Below are 19,092 nucleotides of genomic sequence, written 5' to 3' on the forward strand. Positions count from 1 at the left end.
ATAAAGATTTCCACTCTTACTGTCTACCTTGCTTAGGCCCTGACCACGACGTTTCTTGCTGTCGGTTCTGTGCCAGGTTTAATTCTCACACTATCAAGCGTAGGTACGATTGGGCCTTGAATTATTTCGGTAGATGATTCAATTATAGGATGTCGTCGGATACTTTACCGACAACCGGAATTCAAAAGAAACGCAAAGACAAGGATAGGCCTCCGAGGTCCAAACAAGATACTTTGCAGCCGGAGCCAGCTTCGGGTTCGGCGGTCGTCAGTGAGGTGCTTTTGCAGCCCCTGTCGTCTGCCACTTCGGAACCGATGGCCGACACGAACTGTCATGGGGAGCCTTCTAGGCCTAGTATTTTATCTGCTGCAGGACCTTCGGATGTCGCTCCTTCAGATGGGTCTGGAACCGCTGTGCAGGTACCGGCTTCTGAGGGGGTTTTCAGGCCTTCTCACATCACTGTTTCTACAAAGACAAAGGCAAAGTCAAAGACTCCTGTTAAACCAAGGGTTTCTGCTCAAGCTTCCTCGGATACAGCTCCCAAGTCCCAGAAGCAATTACTACGGATGGCTGAAGATTTACTGACAATGATTAGGGGTTCTCACCCTCCTCCAGAAAAAAGGCCTAGACAGGATATTCCTTATGATTCTTCTGATCAGGCTTCTGTGTCTTCTGTCTCTTCCTCTGACCAGGATTATTCTTTTCCTCCTTATGAGGATTCTGATGCAGAGGACTCTATTCCCTCTGCTTCTCCCCCTGAAGATTTCTCTTTTGGGGAAACTTTACATGAGATGAGGGAGCATTTTCATTGGGAAGGTCAGGATTATTCTGCTTCCAAGAAGAGACTTAGTGAATTTCTCCTTCTCCCTCAACACAGGCCTTTGGCTATTCCTCCTGTACTTGAATCCTGATTCCTTGCCGCCTGCTCCTTCTAAGCCTGATTGTAAGTCCCTGACTCCCATCAATTCTTATTTAAGAACCCTTCTGCTGATCCTGAAACCATTTCTCAGGGTTCTAGGGCTGCTAAGGCCGCTTCATCTAAAAATCCTATTCCCTCTGAAAAGGATTCTCGTGCCTTGGACAGGTGGGGCAAAAAGGTTTACACTTCTGCTACTCTTTCTATTAGAGCTTTAAATTGCCAGTTTCACATGTTCAAGTATCAGCAATTTCTTTTGTCTGTTTTAAAGCAAAGGCTCTCTACCTTTCCTACATGTGCAGAGGTCAAGGAATTACAGGATGTATTGCATGCAACTGAACAAGTTAGCAAACATAGTTTACATTGTGGTTTTGATGCCTTGGAAGCTTCTTGCAGGGCCGCAGCCTCTGGTACTGTCATCAGGAGACATGCTTGGCCGTGAGCAGAATTTACCTGAGCAGGTTAAGGCTAAACTGTTAGATGCCCCTGTTCAGCATGATGTTTTATTTGGATCCAAGGCTGAGGAGGTTATTAAAAAGATGGAAGAAAAAGCAAAATCTATGCAGACTGTCAAAGATTTTTTACAAGTTCATCCTCCTAGATTTTCTAGAAATTGGCCCTCCAAAAATTGGTCCTTTCCCACGTCTGACAGGCCTCAAAGGGGAAGATATAGACGCTCCAGAGGTCGGGCGCAGGCTCAGGCCTCTTACAGGTCAAGACAATGGACTGCTTCTTCACCCAGAAGGGGAGAAGACAGACCTCAATCACAAAAGAAGCAGACCCAATGACTCTCTCCGTTGGGCTACAGGTCCTCTTTGCCTGGAAGCCCCTCTCGGAGGAAAACTTTCTATTTTCTATCAAAATTGGACTCGTATTACCCAGGACAAATGGGTTTTGGATGTGATTTTAAGAGGCTACAAATTCCACTTTCATACTCTGCCAAGGTCTTCGGGTTGGCCGGATCTGCCAAAACATCAGTGGTCAGAGGCCTTAAATCAAGTGGATGCTTTATTAGCCATGAGAGCCATAGAGCCTGTTCCACTTCCAGAGATGGGAAAATGTTTCTACTCCAGACTGTTCCTGGTTCCAAGGAAACAAAACTCATGGAGACCTATTCTGGACCTCTCAATATTAAATACCTTTCTGGAGATTCCAAAATTCAAGATGCTTACTCTGCAACAACTTCTTCCCATGCTCTCCCAAGATGCTTGGATGGTGACATTGGACCTGAAGGAAGCCTATTTACACATTCCCATCAGACAGGAACGCAGAAAATACCTCAGATTCAAGGCAGGTTCGAGGCACTTTCAATTCTCTGTACTGCCCTTTGGCTTATCTACTGCGCCCAGAGTTTTTACCAAGTGTCTGGCTCCAGTAGTAGCTTATTGCAGACTCCAAGGGATTCAAATTTACCCCTATCTGGACGACTGCCTTATTCAGGCGGACAGCAAGGATCTTTTACTTCAACATCTGCAGTTTGTTCAGCGTCTTCTCCTACTTCTGGGATTTTCAGTGAACACAAAAAAGTCACATTTGATCCCCTCTCAGCAAATGATCTTTTTGGGAGCTCTTCTAAACACAAGCCTACAAAGGGCCTTCCTTACTCCAGAAAAACAAGTACAGCTGGCATAAATTTTCAAGACCTTGGCTACTTTGACTCAGCTCACTGCAAGGAAATTCCTGCAGACACTGGGCTACATGGCTTCTTGCATCCTGTTGATCCCAAATGCAAGGCTTCATATGAGAAAACTTCAATGGTACCTAAAGAGTGTATGGTCTCAGCATTACCACAGCCTGGAAACAATGATACCTCTGATTCCCTGCCTCCAAAAAGAGTTCCTCTGGTGGTCCAGGGCTTGTGCTTTAAATGAAGGGAATCCCTTTCGTTTACCTCATCCTGTTCAGATCATAACCACAGACACCTCGGATTATGCTTGGGGAGCTCATTACCTAAACAATTGCCAGCAGGGCTATTGGACAAAGAAGCATCTTCCCTGGCACATCAACTTGAAGGAAATGTTGGCAGTTCAAAATGCTCTTCTAGCCTTCCAGAGTCTTTTGCAACCAGGCCATCTTCTGATTCGCACAGACAATACCACAGTCATGTGGTACATAAACAAGCAGGGGGGCTCTCACTCTTACCCCCTTTGCAGACTAGCCATGAGTTTATGGGACACAGCTCTAAATCTGAATCTGCATCTTCAAGCTCAAGTCATTCCAGGAAAACAGAATCTCTTAGCAGACAGCCTAAGCAGAAATCTTTTGGATCCTCACGAATGGATGCTGGACCCCAACATATTCAGCAGGATTACGGCAGTTTGGGGTTGCCCTCAGATAGATCTGTTTGCATCTCATCTCAATCATCAGCTGCCTCTCATTTGCACCAGGTCCTTCCACAAAGCAGCTTGGAAAGCGGATGCCCTGTCTTTCAGCTGGAGGAATCTTTCGGGATATGCCTTCCCCCCCTCTTCCTCTTCTGCCTCGGGTGTTACTGAAAATAAAACAGGACAAACCCAAGATTTTCATTTTGATAGCTCCAAATTGGCCTCGGCAGTTTTGGTATCCAACTTTAAGAAACCTGTTCTTGGAACTTCCATGGATTCTGCCTCTCTTTCCTTCTCTTCTGTCCCAGCATCAGGGTCAGATGTTACACTCTCAAATCAAGACTATTTGCCTGGCAGCTTGGCTCTACAAGGGCCTTTGATTCCTTCTGCTTTTCCCAAACAAGTTTTGGATGTTCTCTTAGAAGCTAGGCGCCCTAGCACTAGAAAATCCTATGCTTCAAAATGGAAAAGATTTTGTATTTGGATGCGGGATCGAGGTTCTGATCTTCTTTTGCCTGACATTTCTTCCATTTTACTGTATCTCTCAGACCTCCTGCTTAAAGGCCTTCCTTTTCTTCCATTAAAATTCATGCTTCTGCTATCTCGGCTCATTACAACACTGATCCCCCCATCTTCTCTCACCAGCTGGTGAGACAATTCTTGAGAGGGGCTAAGTACTTAAGACCTCCCAGAACTCCTCCTGTTCCTGCTTGGGATCTTAATTATGTTCTGGAAAAACTATCTTTATCCCCCTTTGAGCCTGCGGCTGCTTCGGATATCAAGTTCTTATCCTGGAAAACAGCTATTTTATTAGCTTTGACTTCTGCCAGAAGGGTTTCAGAGTTGCAAGCTCTCATGGCTGTGGAACCATACCTTATTTTCCACCAAGACAGACTTGCCTTGAGGACTAATCCTACTTTTTTGCCTAAGGTGATTTCTAAAGTGGCTTTAAATCAGACTATTCACCTTCCTACTTTCTTTCCAAATCCTCAAAACAAGGGGGAAAGGATTTTGCATTCATTGGACATACACAGACAACTACGGTTTTACCTGGATAGAACTAAAGATTTCAGAAAATCTGATCAGTTGCTTATCTCTTATGCCTCCAGTTCTCTAGGCAAGGCTATCTCTAAACAAACTATTTCCAAGTGGATTGCTCATGGGATAAGGTTTTGTTACTCTCACTTTGGGAAGCAAATTCCAGGTACTGTTAGAAGTCATTCTACTAGAGCAGCTGCCACTTCAGCAGCTTTTCTCAGAGGAGTTCCTACCAAGGACATTTTGGAAGCTGCCACTTGGAGTTCAGTGCATACTTTTGCTAAGCACTATAATCTCCCTTTGTATTCTAAGTCTAGGGCAGGTTTTGCCTCTGCTGTCTTGCAGGGTCTTCTGGCTGCCCCTTCTTCTACATAACCTCCTCCCTCATCACAGCTTTGGGATTCCACCCTACAGTTATGACTGCAACAGTGAAACACGAAGAACAAAGTACAGTTTTGTACACCTACCATAAATGTAGATGTTCAAGTGTCTTCACTGTTGCAGTCGGTGTTTCCCTCCCACCAATCCCCTCTTACTTTCTGCTTATTCTATCTTCCTCTTCTTTTGTGGTGTATTTGTGTTTCTTTTTTTTGGACACCTTTTGGTTACTTTGGGGGACTTCTGACATCTGGGGCAAGAAAGGCTGGAGAAGATGGCGTCGGCTGTCAGCTTTATTACCTCTGCGTTCTGATGTCAGGGTGCTTGCTGGTACAGCCGACGCCGGACCCAGACTTTGGAATTCTGGCCGACCTCGGGCTGCCTGCCGGCAGGAACACCCTACAGTTATGATTGCAACAGTGAAGACACTCGAACATCTACATTTATGGTAGGTGTACACAACTGTACTTTCCTACTAGCAGTGTTTGAAAAATAAATTTCTTTGTTTTTCATGTGTTCTTAAGTCATTAAGACTGAAGAAAGTTCTTAACAAAATGTGCTAAATTAATATAGCAGCCTAGTAAATTCATACGGTACAAAAATAATTAGAACCGTGAACTGAAAACTACAATAGTGTGCCTGTGCTTGTTCTTATGGAATTATGCCTGATAAAATCTGTTAAAAGAACTAGAACAAGAATTAGAAGGGGTGACTATTCTTGTCCTGCTAGCTGGTGGTAGGAATGTGAACTTGAGGCTTTGGGCCATCTTTCATGAGTGGTTCATCCTTTTTTGCGGTGATCTAACTTCCTATCCTTTTGCAGCCAGGCAGTGCCAAAGCAAGGCTTTTACATTACTGGGGAAATAATGGATGCTTCCACTGAACCATCATGACTGTAGTGCTAGCATCTTGCTTGTTAGGACAAATTTATGTTTTTTTCAGCAGTCTTTTCCCATTCTGTTCATATGGCTTATCCAGCATCTGGGATTGTTAGTCAAAGCTGAATCAGCTGAAGTGCATTCAGGGTTTTACAGCTTTGCACAGGTGAACAAGCCTTCAGACATCTGTATTTTCTTAAACAAATCTATATTTTAGGCTGTTACCTTCTGAGCTGTGCCTGTGACTTTTATAATTTGAAAAACCTTTAATAAATTTGTGTTGAACACAAAAGCACACTTGAAGGAAGTGAATAGAATGGTTATGTCCTTAACCAGTGTGAAGCTTTTATTCAGATCTTGATGTTTGTCTTAAAATGGTGAGCAACAACAGATTTGAAAATTTGTTGCCATTTAAGTATAGAGAAAAAAATTATTAGAAAGCAATGTGTAAAAATGTCTGATTTAAACAGTGATTTTATTTGCAACATGTTTTAGAGTTGATGTAATTTGCATTTGTTCAAGCAGAAAACAAGCATGTATTTTTTTTATTACTTAATAGTAAGATGACCTCATTATCTGAAGATGTTAGACGCAGTGCCATGTTATGCATCCTCACAGTACCAGCTACCATGACCAGCCATGACCTGATGAAGTTTGTGGCACCATTTAATGATGTAATTGAACACATGAAAATCATTAGAGACTCCACCCCAAATCAGTATATGGTACTGATTAAGTTCAGCTCTCAGGTAAAGACAAAACAAGTATAACTTTGTTGTCATTGTACATTTGTTTAAAAAAACTTTTAAGTACATGCTTCAGTTTATCTTGCATTTAGAGATGCTACAGCCACAGGTGACAACGGCAGGTATCGTTGGAGCAAAAGTTTTCATTCACTTATGTTTAAAGTTGTCCCTTTTGTGCTGTGGTTATTCTGATCATAGCAACCTGGTTATAATGTTACATAGCTTCAGCATGGCCTTCTGAAAGTGTATTACCACTGATTTAGATACAGTACAGTGAGAAGTATTAGCTTACATTTGTTTAATTTTTGATACCAGTAGCACAGTAATAAAGGTAATATCTTGATAACAAAATACTATTTCAGGTCTAGTGCTTACATTTTTCTTGCCTTGAGGTCAGGATGGAACTCTGTACCTTGTGCTTAGGCGGTGAAGACATTAACAATTATACCAACTGTTCTTCCATCAAGCCAACAACAAACTGCTAAGCAGACCATGGGACATCAAAGGCAGATGTAAGGAGTAGTTTCAGCAGCTTCTGAATGAAGAAAACCCCACAGAAGCTGTGCTTACCCCATAGACAGCCTACAATGAAAGAAGAAGAGCTCATCCTAGAAGACGTGAGAACAACACTAAGGAAAATGTAGTCCGGGGGAAAACATTAGGCTGATATGAGTTCACAGGAGATATGATAAAGGTGTTGGGGATCTGGGAAAAAATGGCTTCTGAGGGTACTCATAGCAATATTTAGAAAAAGGTGTATCCTAGATGACTGAAGAATAAATATTTTGGTGCCAGTGTGCAGGAACAAAAGGGATATTCATAACTGTGGACAGTACAGAGGTATCTAACTCCTGTCACACTGTATGAAAGTGCTGGAGAGGATGATTGGTAAATAAATATGCAGAGTAGTAGAAGATGAGAGATGATAAGATTGGATTCATATTAGGCTGTAGCATAACCAGCCTGATGTTTGCATTGACACGGGTAGTAGAGAAGAAACTAGTTATGACAAACAGTCTAATATGGCATTCCTAGATTTAGCAAATGCATATGACAAGAGCCCAAGAAAGCTGATTTGGGCGGTCTTGAGATGTTTCGAAGTCCTAGAAACATTGGTAGAATTACTGCAGGTTGTGTAAAAGGACCCAATGATACAAGTACAATAGTGTTTGGACTCGGAGGGGCTCCCAGTGGGAGTGGGTGTCCATCAGGGCTCAGTTCTTTGCCCACAGTTCTTTATACTGATAGTGGACTACATTAGCACACAGGTTGGAGTGGGCGGGTCAACAAAGCTGCTGTATGTAGATGATGTGGCATTACAAACAGACTCTGAAAAGGCACTTCATCAAGTGATAAGTGAATGGAATGCAGTGCAAAACTGAAGGCAGGTTGAAACTGAGCTACAAACAACGCATCTGTCTTGCAAGCAAGGAATCGGAAGAAACTGAAAATTAGATAGAAGGGAAAATAATGGAACAAGTTAATGGCGGCAAGCATTAGGAAATGATTGAGGAAAAGGGAAGTCTGAATGAGGAGGTCAGAGTTAGAATCAGAAGGGCTGCAGCCAACTGACACAACGTATCAGTGTAGTGTGTAAGAGGAGAATACCAAAGAAGCTGAAAAGTAAGGTGTACAAAACAGTGGCACAACCTGTACTTCTTTATGGTACAGAAACCTGGGAAGTGAAGGCAGATCAGTCAAGGAGATAGAGATGAAGTGCTCGAGACAGATGATAGGTTGTACTCTGTGGGACAATCAAAGAAATGATATCAGAACAGAAGCCAAAGTAGATTCACTTGCAGAAAAGGTTAAATAGCAAATTACAGTGCTTTAGGCACCTACAGAAAAGCAGATGATGAGTTGGGGAAACAGAAAGAAGGCAAGAGGAAATGAGATTGTTCAGCAAAGAGATGGATGGATGGATTGCATGAGATAGACTTGTGACAGTCAGGCATGACTGTCAAAAAAGGTAGGAAAGTGGCACTGAATCAAGATAGATGGTGACAGTTGATGTGACTATCCACCCTTGTGTTAAAAAGGGTGTTGATGATGATGATGACGACACACAGTCTCACTCATGTCTTGTACCTGCCTGATCAGTGTCCATATTTGAAAGGTATTTGCAGATAATTAGTTTTTACTGTTATATTTGATGTACTGTACAACTGATATCTGCAGTCCCATTCGTAGAAGAATAATGGTGTGGTATTTTATGTCTTTATCCCCTTATGTGCTTAGATTCATGACATACTGTATTTTCCTGCATTCAGAGTGTATTTCTTTTTCTGTGCAGTTGTTGCCGAAATAAACATCCTATTATAACTTCTTTGTTTTTTTGCAATAGGAGTATGCCAAATTTAGTTAGTAAGGTAGCAAAGTTCAGTGTGATGCCACACTGTGACGTGCTAGGTTCTGCATTGAATAGTATTATAATAGAAGCTTCATGACAGTAAGGCCATGCAGAGTTTTTGCTTTCCCTACGATAGTTTGCATTCTGTTTTTTTAATGTGCTTATAATTAAGCATGGCATATAGTAATATTAAAAGAAGAACTACACAAACTTAAAAAGTACAATAAAGTGAAGTAAAAGGATTAGGTGATGAAAGCGAAACATCAGTATCCCATAGTGAGCAAGAAATTACAGTAAATTCACAGTTAACCGGAACTCAAGCAACCGGCAAAAAAAAAAAATCATCGAAGAAATACAGTACAATATGAACAATTCAATTCAGTTTTCATGTGTTGCACTTTCTGTCTCCCCCCCCCCGGCCAGGCTTTTAATTACTGTATTTCAATACTAAAATCAAATCAATACAATGTTTATGGTATGTTATAGTATAGGGTACAGTATTAGTCAGGGCTATTTTTAATAGCAACTCTCAAGCAATGAGAAACTACAGATCTGAAGTAGGCAGACTTCATTTGGATGCAACCTGTGGGTATCGGATCCGAGCCGGCATTTCAAAAGCTTAGGATCCGAGCTCCTAGCTCCTCCCTCTACCCATAATCCTCTGCCAAGCCCTAACTGACCTCATATTTCGTTTGCCGCGTTTCATGTAGCAACGGACTCTTGAGCTCCTGGCAGTTTATATTGTGAAGATAAGTTTTGACTGAAAAATCTTTAATTTTTACTCTTTATTCAGTTTGAGTGTGTGCGTTAGGCTTTCCTCTCTTTACCTTAGTAATTTTTTTCTCGGGTTTGCGTAGTTTTGGTGTGTTTGTGTCAACTGTGTGTGTTAGGCCTAGGGATTAGTATGGCAGAAAATCCTAAGGCAATTTTCTCAAAATGTACCGAGTGTGGCCACAAGCTATCCCCAGCTGATGGCCACACTCGGTGCGTTAAATGCTTGGGGGTTGAACACCTGTCATCTGGTTGTACCATATGTGCAGGGTTCAACCCCCGAGCTTTAAGGGAGCGGAGGTCGAAGCTTGTTCTGGCGGGACTTCTCCCTCCAGATGCGGCTTTGGCCTCTGCCCCTGCTAGCCAGCAGCCTTCTTTGAGTGCTGCAGTCTCCCCTTCCTCGGCAGGGACTCAACCTCCCACCAAAAAGCCGGAGGAGAGGGAGACCATTAGGGAGAAAGAGAGACAGAAGGAGAGACACAAGGATAGGCACCACAAGCGGAGGGCCGAGATCTCAAGCTCAGCCCCTCCGTCCAAGTGGGCCTCTCCTGTGTCTTCTAGATCTCCTCCTCCTCGGCTCCACTCCCCTTGGTTCTCTTCTGGGCCCGAGGAGGAGGAGGCTAGCCCTTCAGTGAGGTCTCCGAGGCGGCTCTCTAGGTCCGCTTCGGTGGCCTCATCTAGATCCACATTCTCTGTCAGAGGCAGACATGGACCGGATGATGAGGCGTTTCATCCAGGCCCAGATGCAAATGGGAGTGCTCTTAGCCCCCCCCGAACCGGGAGGGGCTTCGACCCCATTTTTCGCCCCCTTGTCTCCTTCTCCGACCCGTCTCCCGGGTTCGGAGCTGTCGGAGCCGGGCAGAGTTGGATCCGGGGGTGGTTCGGATCCGATCGGTCGGCGCACCTCGGATCCGATCCATCCCTTGAGTGCTTCGGGTACTTCGGACCCGACCTCTCGGAGCCGAGGGCCTAGCCTCGGATCCGAGGGAGCTGGTGTGTCTTCGGCTCCGTCTAGGTCGGAGCGCACCGGTCTCTCGGATCCGACGGTCTTGGCTTCGGCTGCGATCCGTGCGTCGGATCCGAGTGGGGGTCGGCTCTCGGGGCTTAGAGAGGCCGGCTCTCCCTCGGCTTTCGACGTAGTGGAAAGGGCACTGTTGAGGACTACCGGACCCCCGGTCCCTGCCGTGGCTCCACCCCGCACTCCCTTGCAGCTGGGCCAGGCTCCCATCAGCCGGTCCCAGGGACAGCCCGCCTCGATGTCCCAAGTAGTTCCTTTGGAACATCTGGCTGCTGAAGAGGACTCCTCGGACACTCCCCCCGAGGAAGTGCCTCGGAAGCGTAAGTGTAAAAGGAGACACGTGGACTCCCCTGAGTCCATTACCGAAGACACAGACTTGGATGAAGGGGAGGGCTCCCCAAGGTCACCCCCAGAGGACGTCTCCTTTGGAGACATTATGGAGATGCTTAGAATCAGGGGGGGTGGTCTGCCCCCAAGGCCTCCTCAGACGAGTCTGTGTTCTTGGAGGCATTCGAGGCGGGCCCATCTACCTCTTGGGTGTCCCCTCCTGCCGATCCTCTGGTGGACCTTATTTCCACCAGAGCATGGAAGGAACCGGACACCGTTGAGCCTGTCCCCAAGCGTCCGGATCAAATCCTGAGCCCACCGGCGGACCGCACTCATTGGAGCAAGGGCCCCCCGGTAGATGCTATGATGATGGCCGCAACCACAATGAGGGAATTATCCCAGGAAAGTCCCTCTATGCATCCTCCGAGCAAAGAGTCCCGCTCGATGGATCGCATTGGGAAGCGAGCTTTTAGTTCAGCAACCTTCTCTTTGAGAGCGCTGAACTACATGGCACATGTTATCAGGATGCAGCGGGACCTGATCAAAGAGTACGCAGCATCTCCCCCAGAGTCCATGTCGGCGGAGGACAAGCACGTGTACTCCACCCGAATGGCCACTCTCAGATCAGTTTCTAATACTTCTATGCGGCTACTTTCTCATGCAACTGAGGGAGCCGCTAGAGCTAGTGGAGCGGGCCTTGTCATGAGGCGTCAGGCCTGGCTCCGCCACTGTGACTTTGCTGAGCCCTTCAAAGCGACCTTCGCGAATGCCCCCTTTGATGGTTCTGCCTTGTTTGGCAGAGCCGTTCGCGAAACGTTAGTCCAGAGCAAGAAGGACGGGAAGACGCTGTCTGCCGTCGGAGTCCGCTTCTCAGCTCCCCAGAGGTCTTTCTCGAAGAACCAGAAGGGACAGAAGAAGATGTGGTTCCAGAAGTCGCAGCAGTCCCAACCTGCTCCGGATAACTAGTCCTTCCGTGGCAGAGGAGGACAGGGAGGTCGCCGTCCTAGAGGCAGAGGGGCTCCTAGGAACTTTGGGTCCAGAGAACCTTTCTCTGACAGACCCACGCAACAGCCCTGAAGGGTTGCCCGGCTGTCCATCTCTGGAGGTAGTCGGGGGGCGTTTTTCGAGGCACCTGACTTCTTGGGAGTCAATCGCATCAGACCGTTGGGTGCTTCGTGTGATATCCAGAGGTTATGCCATCCCCCTGAGCAAAATCCCCAGATCCCGCAGCCTCCCCGATGTACCACCCGACCAAAGGGAGGCAGCAGCTGTCGAAATCGAGCAGCTGTTAGAAAAAAGAGCCATCCAGCACGTCCCCCGAGATCAGACCGGATCAGGGTTTTACTCCAGGTTCTTCTTGGTGCCAAAGAAAACGGGGGACTTAAGACCGATCTTAGACCTTTCCCTGCTAAACCTGTCTGTAACCAAGCAAAAATTCCGGATGGTCACTCTACAATCTATACTCCCCCTTTTGCGGGAGAGCGATTGGATGTGCTCTATCGACCTCAAGGACGCGTACTACCACATTCGGATGGACAGACGGTCCAGGAGGTTCCTTCACTTCCAGCTGGGAACCAGCCACTACCAGTTCAGGGTCCTTCCCTTTGGTCTCACCTCTGCCCCCAGGGTGTTCACCAAGGTACTAGCTGTAGTAGCAGCCCACCTGAGACTCCAGGGATTACAGGTCTTTCCGTACCTGGACGACTGGCTCCTCACGGCATCATCAAGGTATCTACTGTGCTCAGCCAGGGACTATTTCCTCCTTATAGCCCCAAGGCTGGGCATCACCATAAACTTGGGAAAATCTTTACTGCACCCCACTCAGCTTATAGATTTCATAGGAGGAAGGTTGGACACAAGATCAGTGCGGGCCTTCCTCACTCCAGATCGACTATCCAGCCTGAGGTGTCATATCACAGCAGTCCTGCAACCGTTTCCCATGGCGGCTTCAGTCCTGAGGGCCCTGGGTTCAATGGCAGCAGCTATTCCACTTCTCCATGCTCGCTTACACATGCGGGTTCTCCAATGGACCCTACAGGTCCAGTGGTCTCCGCTGTACTCCTCTCTCAACAGCCCGATAGCGGTCAGCAAGGCATGCAGGGACTCTCTGTTTTGGTGGCTCCAGTCACCGGAGCTTCTAGCAGGGAGACCCTTTTGTGCAACATTCCCCCTAGCCACGGTGACTACGGACGCTTCTCGCCTCGGGTTGGGGGGGCGCATTCTGCGGGCAAGATTGTCCAAGGCACGTGGAACAATTCAGAGACCTCATTGCATATAAATGTCCTGGAGATGAGGGCGGTGCTTCTAGCGTTGCAAGCACTTCACAGCCTTCTTCCTACAGGGATTATTGCGATCCAGACAGACAACATGTCTGTAGTCTGGTACATCAACAAGCAGGGGGGGAACCAGGTCCTATCCCCTTTGTCGAGAGGCCATGAGAGTCTGGGAATGGACAATTTCCACCAACCGCTTTCTTGTAGCAACGCACATTCCGGGAAGGTCCAACATCCTTGCGGACAAGCTCAGTCGCACCATTCTTTCCCCTCACGAATGGTCTCTCAATCCTCTGGTAGCGAAGAAGATTTTTGCTGTCTGGGGGCAACCCTGTTGCGATCTTTTTGCTTCTCACTCAAACGCCAAATGCAACATTTTCTTTGCTCTGCTTCCCCCACCTGGGGAATCCCCGAGAGATGCACTGGTGCATGCTTGGCCTCCCGGTCTCCTTTATGCCTATCCTCCACTACCTCTAATGCAGAGGCTCTTGCAGAAAGCCAACAGTTTGGGGAGCAGAATGATTCTCATTGCCCCGTTCTGGCCTCGTCAGCCTTGGTTCCCTTATGTATGGTCTCACAAAGTGAATCCACCCTGGATTCTGGATCCGATCCCGGATCTCATTTCCCATCCTCAAGGACTCCCGATTCCGAATCTACACACCTTGAGATTGGCAGCCTGGCTGCTCCAGTTCCATCCTTGATTAGGACTCCCGATATCTCGTCACCTGTCAAGGGCGTTTTAGTGACGGCTCATAAACCTTCCACTAGGAAGGTTTACCGGAGCAAATGGAAAAGGTTTTCTATTTGGGCGTTTCAGAACAATGTTGATCCCTTTTCGTCACCGATGTCGGCGGTACTGGACTTCTTAACAGACCTCTTTCATCAGGGGGCCAGTTCTTCCACGGTAAAGGTACAAATGGCAGCGATTTCCCATTATCATGTGGGTCATGAGTCAGCTCTCCTCATGACTGCAAAACTTTGCAAGACCTTTTTTAAAGGAGTTTTTCTGTTGAGGCCACCAGTCAAAAAAGCTGTGCCTCCTTGGGACCTATCCTTAGTACTACAGGCCCTTACTGCTCCCCCCTTTGAGCCTACAGCTTCCGTAGATCTAAAGTACCTTTCCTGGAAGACTGCCTTCTTGGTAGCCATCACATCAGCCAGAAGAGTGTCGGAACTCCAGGTTCTATGCGTCAAACCGCCTTACCTCTCCTTTTTTCCCGATAGGGTGTGCCTCAGGACCAATCCATCTTTTCTTCCAAAAGTTTCTTCGGAATCTAATATTAACCAATCAATCAATTTACCTGTTTTTTTCCCCAACTATAAAAACAAAGGAGAATATAAGCTGCATTCTTTAGATGTTCATAGACAATTGCGCTTCTGCATCCACAGAACGACTGGTCATAGACAATCAGATCAACTGTTCGTCTCCTTTGCTAAATTTGCTATGGGTAAAGCAGTCTCCAAGGTCACACTGTCGAGATGGATTGCTAATTGTATTTTGCAGGCTTATGACACTTCAGGTAGGCCTGCTCCTCAGAGGGTCACAGCTCACTCTACTAGGGCAGTTTCCACTTCAGCCGCTTTTAAGTCCCGAGTGCCATTGGATGATATCTGTGCAGCAGCCACTTGGGCCTCGTCTCATACCTTCATTTCTCATTATAAGGTGGATGTTGTTTCCAGGGGGGAGAGCATCCTTTGGCTTAGCGGTGCTCCGGAACATCCTTCCATGACGGCCGCCCAAGATTTAGGTAGCTGGGGACTCTGTCCCACAGGTTGCAGACAAATGAAGTCTGCCTACTTCAGATTTAGAAGTTATGTACTCACCATAACGTTCCATCTGAGTAGGTGACTTCATTTGGATGCAACCACCCCCCCCCTCCATCCCCCTGACCTATATAGAGTAAGAGTTTATTCCTGTGTTCAGATACTTTTTATACTAGTATTCACTAGGCAAACTCAATCTGAGGTCAGTTAGGGCTTGGCAGGGGATTATGGGTAGAGGGAGGAGCTAGGAGCTCGGATCCTAAGCTTTTGAAATGCCGGCTCGGATCCGAGGTCGGATCCGATACCCACAGGTTGCATCCAAATGAAATCACCTACTCAGATGGAACGTTATGGTGAGTACATAACTTCTAATTATCTGGCATCTGCCAATCCCCATGGGTGCCAGTTATCTGGCATCTGCCATTCCCCATGGGTGCCGATTAACTGAGAGTTTTCTGTAGTGGTAAAAGTAATGTAACAATGCAGTTAGTCTGAAGGAATTGTCAAAAAAAAAAAAAAAAGGTAAGAATGCATGTATTACACCATAAATCATTAACATTCAAGAACCAGGAACTATAAGAATTTGTTACATATAACCTTTCATAGTAAAACACAGGCAGGGCACCATGCCTTCATTGTCATTAAAATTAAGTGGAAGTTGGTGCACGTTCCAAAGCCCATCCTTCACTGTGATTTGAGTTTATATAACAAAATTATCCCTAAAAATACACTTCTACATGGCTTGATAGACAAGCCACAGCTACATAGAAACAGACTGTTGATGTAAGAAAATACCTGCTTTCAATAGGCAGTCATCTACTAAAGGCAGGCAACTGCTCTCTTAAAATGCAGACTGAGTATACATGTTAGATGTCCTTCATCAGACTACACAAAGAATTCAGGCTTATAGATAAACAGTCTGTGAAAGGATCAAAGAAAATCACGTCATAGGAGGTAGCGATAGTTGCAGAAAAAAATGGTGCTTTAGTAGATAAGTAATTCAGTGATAATGATGGCTCACGTAAAGTTTCCACATCTCTGAGTCACATGACAGTGGTACTAATCAAACCATGTAGTACTAGTCAAAGGTCTGGTGACCATGCACGTGCTATGATACATCTAGAACGTTCAGCTGAAGAAGGCTTTAAGTACAAGTAAACAAAATGAAGTTAAATGTTGATGCTTAGTCCAGGCAGCCAGATTCTGCCACCCTGCCCTTAGAATCTGTGATAGAATATTCTATTACTCTGTATCACCACTGACTATTAGATAATGTTGGTGTGCGTCAAGGAGAGATGAAGGTGTGGGGAAGATGGATGGATGGCTGGATGAATAGATTGGTCTGTATGATGCAGGTGAATTGAGGTATTCTTTCAGTATCACCATTGATGTTCATCGTGTTTCACTGTTGCAGTCATTACACTTGGGTTATCCTGCTGGCAGGCTACCTGCAATCGGCCTGAATTCCAAAGTCGTGGTCTGGCGTCAGTTGCTGTCGCCTCTTCCCTGACGTCAGTGCGCCAGGGGTATAAAAGTTGCAGCTGACGTCATTTTCTCCAGTCTTTCTTGCTGCGCGGTGCCCGAAGCAAAAGCAGTTTGCAAGTGCCGGTCGGCCAACTACTGAGATTTTCGAAATCGAATTTCAGATCCGAAGTCTTCAATAAAGCTAGGTACCCCGTTTAGGGAAACTTTTTTTCTTGCTCCAGACAGATGTCAGAAAAAGTTAACAATTGTATTTCTTGTGGGAAGCAAATACCTCATAAGGATTTTCATTCTTACTGTATTCCTTGCTTAGGCCCTGACCACGACATTGCTAGTTGTCAGTTTTGTGCTAGATTTAACCAATGCACTACTAAGCGTCGGTACGATTTTGCTTTTCATTATTTTGGCAGAAGGTTTAACTATATAATGCCATCAGAACAACCGACGACCTGAATTCATAAAAAAAACGCAAGGATAAAGACAAGGACAAGCATCTGAGGTCCAAAACCAACGACGAAGCCTCTTCTAGGCCTGTCGCTGGTTCGCCGGTGCTCAGTGAGGCGCTTTTGCAGTCCCTGACTCTCGCTACCTCAGAGCCACAGGCCACCTCCGACTCCCACATGGAGACAGCTAGGCCTCTGGATACTCAAGGTATTGGCCCTTCTGAAATTGATCCCTCAGATGGGTCTGGAACCGCTGAGCAGGCATCGGCTTCTGAGGGTGTCTTCAGACCTACACAACTTTATATAAAGCCTACTTCAGCATCCAAGACAAAGTCTAAAACAGTTTTAAAGACAAGGAAACCAGTACAGCATTCTCCAGGACAGACTTCTATGCCTAAGAAACAGATGCTGAAAATGGCCGAAGACCTGATTACTTTGATCAGGGGTTCCCATTCCCCTCCTGATAAGAAGCCTAGGCAAGACACTGAATTTGATTCTACTGATCAGGTTTCTATTTCCTGTGATTCCTCTTCTGAACAGGGATATTCTGTTCCTCCCTATGAGGATTCTGATGCTGAAGATTCTATTCCTTCAGCTTCTCCTCCTGAGGACACTATTCGTTTGGGGAAACCCTGCATACCATGAGGGAGCATTTCCACTGGGAGAGCCAAGATTATTCCGATTCTAAGAAAAGACTTAGAGACTTTCTTTTACTTCCTCAGCACAGACCTCTCGCAATTCCCCCTGTTCTAGACATTGTAGATGATGTATTTTCAGAGTCCGGTCTGTCTCCAGACTCTTTACCTCCTGCTCTTGTTAAGCCGGACAGATACTACAGGGTTCGAAACTCCCATAAATTTCTTTATAAAAACCCTGCTGCTGACCCAGAAACTATCTCACAGGGTCCCAAAGGGGTCAAGGCTGCTTCTGTAAAAACCCTGTCCCCTCAGATAGAGATTCTAGGGCTTTGGACAGATGGGGGAAAAGTTTAGACTTCTGCTACCTTGGCTGTAAGGGCTTTAAATTGTCAATTTCATATGCTCAAATACCAGCAGTATTGTAATGTCTTTGTTAAAACAAAAAATGTTGACAAATTCTGAATGTTCTGAGAACAAAGATTTGCAGGATTTATTGCATGCAGCTGAACAAGTGGGAAAACATACTTTGCAATGTGGCTATGATTCACTGGAGGCCTCGTGCAGGGCCGCTGTTACAGGTTCTGTTATTAGAAGGCATGCTTGGTTAAAGGAGCAGAATCTGCCTGATCATATTAAAGCAAAATTATTGGATGCTCCATTACAGCATGATACTTTGTTTGGTGTTAAGGCAGAAGAGGTGTTGAAGAAAATGGAGGTTAAGGCTAAATCTATGCAGACAGTAAAATATTTTTTGCAGGTACAGCCACCCAGATTTAGCAGGACTTGGCCCTCTAAGAATTGGTCCTCTCCAGTGTCAGACAGACCACAAAGAGGCAGATTCAGACGCCCTAGAGGCAGGCAACAGCCCCAGGGCTCATACAGGCCCAAACAATGGGGTGCTTCTACCTCCAAAAGCGGAGAAGACAAATCACAGCCTTATAGAAAACAGTCCCAATGACTTCCCTCTGCTAATGCCAAGCACTTATTTTTTGGCAGCACCCTTAGGGGGAAAGCTAGCACTTTTTTCTCAAAACTGGCACAAGATCACCCAGGACAAATGGGTCTTAAATATAGTCTCTCAGGGCTACAGGTTCCATTTTCACACCCTTCCAAATGCAAAAGGTATGCCAGACCTGCCACACAATTAATGGGCAGAGGCACAAAAACAAGTTTCATCTCTCATGGACATGGGGGCTATTCAGCCAGTGCCACAACAAGAGCAGGGACAAGGATTTTACTCAAGACTTTTCTTAGTATCGAGAAAGGACAAAGCCTGGAGACCAATTCTGGACCTGTCTATTCTAAATACTTTTCTGGACATCCCAAAATTCAAAATGTTAACTCTACAGTAGCTTCTACCCATGCTAGACAAGAAGGCTTGGCTTGTAACTTTGGACCTCAAAGAGGCACACCTGCATGTCCCAATCAGACAATCTTGCAGAAGATAACTCAGATTCATAGCTGGCTGAATGCACTACCAATTCTCTGCACTGCCCTTTGGCTTATCTACTGCGCCCAGGCTCTTCACAAAATGCCTGGCACCAGTAATTGCATTTTGCAGACAAAGAGGAATTCAAATATATCCCTACTTGGACGACTGCCTTATTCAGGCAAAGACCAAAGATATTCTACTACAGCATCTGGCGTTTGTAAAAAGATTACTAATTTGCCTAGGGTACACAGTAAACAAAAAGAAATCAAAACTAGTACCCTCTCAAAAGATATTATTTCTGGGTGCAAGCTTAA

General features: G+C 45.7%; 1 protein-coding gene across 1 annotated transcript in view; it reads left to right on the forward strand.

Annotated features, from left to right (window-relative positions):
- The window catches only part of LOC122799507 (BRCA1 associated protein), an 815,197-nt gene that overhangs the window by 261,706 nt on the left and 534,399 nt on the right, over nucleotides 1-19,092 (forward strand). The window contains exon 4 of the mRNA XM_044068621.1: nucleotides 6,094-6,283. Coding sequence (XP_043924556.1) covers nucleotides 6,094-6,283 — 190 coding nt within the window. The remainder of the gene's footprint in view (nucleotides 1-6,093; nucleotides 6,284-19,092) is intronic.

The sequence above is a fragment of the Protopterus annectens genome, chromosome 4.part0, assembly GCF_019279795.1.
Source record: "Protopterus annectens isolate FY-2018-M chromosome 4.part0, PAN1.0, whole genome shotgun sequence".
Classification (NCBI taxonomy): Eukaryota; Metazoa; Chordata; order Ceratodontiformes; family Protopteridae; genus Protopterus; species Protopterus annectens.